This window comes from Sycon ciliatum, chromosome 4 (genome assembly GCF_964019385.1).
Source record: "Sycon ciliatum chromosome 4, ocSycCili1.1, whole genome shotgun sequence".
In the NCBI taxonomy this organism is placed as follows: domain Eukaryota; kingdom Metazoa; phylum Porifera; class Calcarea; order Leucosolenida; family Sycettidae; genus Sycon; species Sycon ciliatum.
In genome coordinates, this window is record NC_088646.1 from 10311080 (window position 1) to 10316079 (window position 5000).

Sequence of the window (5000 nt, forward strand, 5' to 3'; positions counted from 1 at the left end):
GAAACAACTGGATCGGTCATGGCCAGCGTGGAGTTCATAATCGAGCCAAAGAACCCATAGCAGATCGAGTTGTGCTTGGCCCATCCTGGCTCACAGGCAGCAGATGAAACTGTGCACACACACATAGTACAACATTACTGGACAGAAGTTGAGACCAAAGAGAAATGTTTATTCTCTTGTGCATGCTTATTACGTGTGTGATAGTGACGTAGGCGTCAGGCCGCTACAGATACACCATTCAATGCAACGCAAGAGTTTGTGTGCTCATGCGTGTGTGGTTCGTGCGCCAACAGTTATAAGAGAGGTTCCGCACTAACGTAAAGTTGAGCAACTTTACGTTAGTGGGCGGGAAAAACCCGTGAATTCCCGAGCTTGCACTCCACTTACGGAAAGTTGTCTACGGAGAGTACGTAGATAGGGCTCTGTTAACGTAGCTGGTCTTTAAGTGGATTGGGGTACAAATTTATGACTCTCTCCCCAGGTCGATCTGGTTGTACACTGCCGCGTTCGGAGTTGCCAAGGGCAGCTACGTGATTTGAAAACTCCGTATGGCGGAACACAGATGCACATGCAGTTTACGTAAGACTTTCCGTTGATCGACTACGTTTTTTACTAACGTAATTACGTTATGCGGAACCTCTCTAATGGTACGACTGCACTGCACTCTATGGCACAGTGAATGTAGACACAGCAGCAGCGGCAGCGGCAGCGGCAGCATACTAGTAGCAGAAATAATCTAGCACACTCTTCTAGTTGTCAATGCTTACCAGGCTGCTTGGGTGGCGCAACTGTCGGGGGTGCCACCGTTTGATCATCTAACAGGAGAAGCCACACATGCAAATGCAAATCATGGACACAAACACTATTACTTTGAAGTAATTGAGTAGAGACCGAAGATCACATTCTCTGCATCCATGTTACCCTCACACCAGGCCACCACTGTGTGGATCACAGCACGGGGGTTGGTGAAATCTGGGTGGTCTCCCGTCACTCTGTAGTGGGTCTGGCCTACTCACCTCGCACCGCATTAGGAGCTGCAGCTGCGCCTTGATCCACAGAGCCATGTAAACACATAGACTTTTTTAAGTGCGGTTCAATCTGATCATAACCCAGCCCCAATGCAGTGTCTGCTCCAGCGCCGGGTGAGCCGGGTAATCCACCCGGTTGGGCGGCGCTTGGACCCGGTTGAAAATATAGCACCGGGTCACCTGTGACCTGGTTGGTACTTTACACTTTCGAACTTTGAAAGGACTGACTACATGGCTTGTATGTATCAGATACTTCTTCTTCTTTCGTAATTTTCTAATTCCTGTCCTCTCTTTTCTAAATGCGGCTTATCCATTCGCCTTTATATCATTGGGCCTAGTTCCCGTTTATTGTCCGAATTAAAATAAACCAACCAGTTAAAGCATGTGACTCGGCTGGTGAGACAGCGCCAGGTACATGTGTGCTCGGCTCCGACCCGGTTGAAATGTTTGCGCCAGGTACACATGTACCCGGCTGTCCCACAATCCTAGAGCAGACACTGCAATGGTCAACATTTCGTACTCCATAAGCAGAATTCCTGAACGGCACTGTACAATACTAGCATTTGCAATGTCAGTTACTGATGATTAGTACTGTAAAGACATTATTCTAATGAGTCATCGAATTCTGAACTCACCGTCGTCCACCATGCACACGAAGCTTTGCTGCACGGTGCAGTCCGTGTCATACCAATGCCCGGTAGCCGCGCGCAGAGTGACACAGTCCTTCGGACCCTTCGTGCTATCCGCGTGCACACTCTCGCTGGGCTCTCCAGGACCCCAGCTAGCGAATGTCACCGGCTGCTTGGATGTCCACGTGTACTTGCCTTCTTCATCGATGTCTGTCAGTCCTGATAGTAGAAAAGGACAACCAAAGACGAGCAACAGTAGACTTTTTTTAAATACACATTTGTTACACATCCCCAGGGGCGGATACAGGGGGGGGGGGGGTTCAGGGGGTTCGGACGAACCCCCTAAAATAATTTCGACCATGGGTCCAGTCGATATTTTTGTGGTATCCACGTGCGCAGCCAGCGAAGTGTAGCGTACCGCGCCAGCAGCTAGTAGACTTCACTGGCATGCATGCAGGATGCATGCCAGTAGTCACGTACAGGCAGTGCAGGTACATGTACTAGGTCACTGCATGCATGCAGTGGTCGGGACTGTTGAGTGTTGTACGCGTACCGTTCGAATCGAAGTGTCTGTACGCGTATCATGTGACTTGAAACGGTCGACAGTTCAAGTGCTGGAGCAACAAGCAAAAGGTGGAAAAACTGCCACTTGTCCTCCTTACCTTCCTTGTCGTTTTGTTTTATTTCGCGCTGGCTGGACTGTACGTTTCCTCCGTCTCAGTACGAAGATAATGTTTGTGCTTGTCGTGTAGTTTGCCATGTCGCGGTGGAGCAAAAGGTGGAGAAACTGCCACTTTTCCTCCTTCCCTTCCTTGTCGTTTTGTTTTATTTCGCGCTGGCTGAACTGTAGGTTTCCTCCGTCGCAGTACGAAGATAATGTTTGTGTTTGTCGTGTAGTTTGCCATGTCGCGACGTCTGCCAAAGAGGCGAGCGGCCGATCAGTTGCCATTGAGCTTGGCTTTGTTCCGCCGTGTACGGCGCGAATGTGACGACACGGAGTCCCAGCCGGCGGACAGTCAGAGAACTTCGCCTTCCGTCAGGTCGGAAAATGCTGCAGTCACGGCCTTAGTTTCTGCCTGTGCTGCAGCTTTGTACTTTGTAAGGCTCTAAACGCATTACCCTTGTCTTATTGGCCAAGCAATGCAAGGGCTACCCTGACAATAAAGATTTTGCAACTTCCAGTGTAGTGAACGAACCGAAAACAGTTTGAAGCGAATTTAATTCTGTGTACTCGAAAAAATTTGAACCCCCCCCCCCCCCCCCTGAAAAATTCCTGGATCCGCCCCTGATCCCACAGATACTTGCTCATACTTGTATATTTCCCTTCATCATTCTGTGAGAACCAGACCTATGGGACAGTGAGAAGGCAACAATGCCGGTGAAATTGGCGAAGAAAAATAGCTGCGTAGTGTGCAAATGGAGTCAGCAAAATCTATCACCAATTTTGGATTTTAAAATAACCGTTGGGCAAAAGAGCTTTGGCATAGTTATCTTCAGGCTACTACTACTTGGTACCATGCACAAGAAATCATGTTACTTAAGACTATACATCTCATGGTAAACACACACACACACACAACCGTAGAAGTTCCTCACCGATCCAGACGGCCGACGACACATTCTCATTCTGTCCGAATGCCAGACTGGTCACCATGAAGTTGACGGCGTGATTGGGAATGGCCGCCAGCGTTCCCGCTCTACCCTGCCTACTCAACTGGCTGACACATGTCTTTTGCGCCGCTGAAAACGTCTTTGGCTCTTTAATGACCCGGTAGCACTTGCCGTGGAGCTGTTGCCAGCCAGCATGGCAGTTAGCGTCTGGTGATCCACCTGGTGGAGTAGTCTGGTCTGCATAGTAAATATTGGAATCACAAGAACAGTGGCACATAACTTACATGCCTGCCTTTATCTTTCACACACACACACACACACACGCACACGCGCGCCACACACACACACACACACACACACAGACACACACACATACATGCATGCATATGCACGTACACACACACAGACACACACACACACACATGCACACACACACACACACCATTGGACGATTGGACGCCCATCGCCGGAGGCGATGATAGCGATGCTACAGCAGAAGCCATAGCAGCCTGTGCTGGGATTGCACCATTTAACAGCTTGCAAGGCTGAAGAATTGACCGCCACTATTCAGCCTGGATTCACACACACACACACACACACACACACACACACACACACACACACACACACACACACACACACACACACACACACACACACACACACACACACACACACACACACACACACACACACACACACACATGCGCACGCACACACACACACATGCGCACGCACACACACACACACATGCGCACACACACACACACACACACACACACGCTATTTGATACGACAATGCACACCGCATGTACACAACTGGGCAATACAAACTTTACTTACCGGCAGGCATTTTGCAGATGTAAGATAGTGTTGAGTTGCAGGACACGTCATGCCAGGTGGTATTGTGTTGAAGCAACATGACACAATCCTCAGCATGACGGAAATCGTTGGGTTGGCCACTCGCCCAGTACGTATACACCACGTTGCTGCCGTCGTCCCAGCGATAATCTCCCTGCTGTGCGATGTCTGTCAAACCAATGTATGCGTTCATCTTAGTGGGCCTGGATGAAAGTAAGGAGGAGATGATCGCTTGTTCGGCGAGTGAATGAATACTGGCTAGATGAGCGCCCATGCCTTTGCATGCATCTTTGGCTGCTGAGTGTCGGTCAACAGTAGCAGGACTGACGTAGTAACAGAATCCACCCATCAGGCGATATGCGGTTCTGCAGAACCTACTGGGTAGTCCCGGCTGTTGTTCGTTGTGTCGCGGTGGGGTCAGCGTCAGCTTGCAGATGTAGGGATGGTAGCGATAGCAGCTCGACAGCGACCACGAAACAATCCCGTTGGTAATGTAGACGCACTGCTGATAGCTGCGCGGATGAGTATACGACGAGAAGTTTGTGAATGAAACAGCGCTATGATCGTACCAGGCAAAACTCTGGTCAGCTTGTCCCGACATGCCTATCCAGTAACTGCGGTCATATAATGTTTGCAACAGCTTTGGGCCTAATACGTGATTGAAGATGAAGTTGTTCTCAGCAGGGTCACTGATAGTGACTAGAGACTGGCCGAGCTGTTGGCATGCCTTTGCGGCATTGTGCCAGGAAAGGTGCCGGTTGGTTCCAAAACCAAACATGGACGTGCCGTGCCGTCTGTAGCAGTAGACGGCGTGGTTGGTCGGGTGCTGGAATAGTGTGTAGTCGGTGGACGGGCACGCGATCTTCTTTCG

The 5000-nt window shown here is 49.9% G+C and overlaps 1 protein-coding gene across 5 annotated transcripts in view; it reads right to left on the reverse strand.

The window, feature by feature from the left end:
• LOC135814405 (macrophage mannose receptor 1-like) overlaps positions 1–5000 on the reverse strand; it is a 29701-nt gene that overhangs the window by 12469 nt on the left and 12232 nt on the right. For all 5 annotated transcript variants that reach the window (XM_065327522.1, XM_065327523.1, XM_065327524.1 and 2 more), the window contains 5 exons: positions 4112–5000; positions 3254–3505; positions 1664–1876; positions 768–815; positions 1–109 (listed from right to left, as the gene is read on the reverse strand). The exon at positions 1–109 is cut by the window's left edge and continues 362 nt beyond it; the exon at positions 4112–5000 is cut by the window's right edge and continues 660 nt beyond it. In XM_065327522.1, coding sequence (XP_065183594.1) covers positions 1–109; positions 768–815; positions 1664–1876; positions 3254–3505; positions 4112–5000 — 1511 coding nt within the window. The remainder of the gene's footprint in view (positions 110–767; positions 816–1663; positions 1877–3253; positions 3506–4111) is intronic.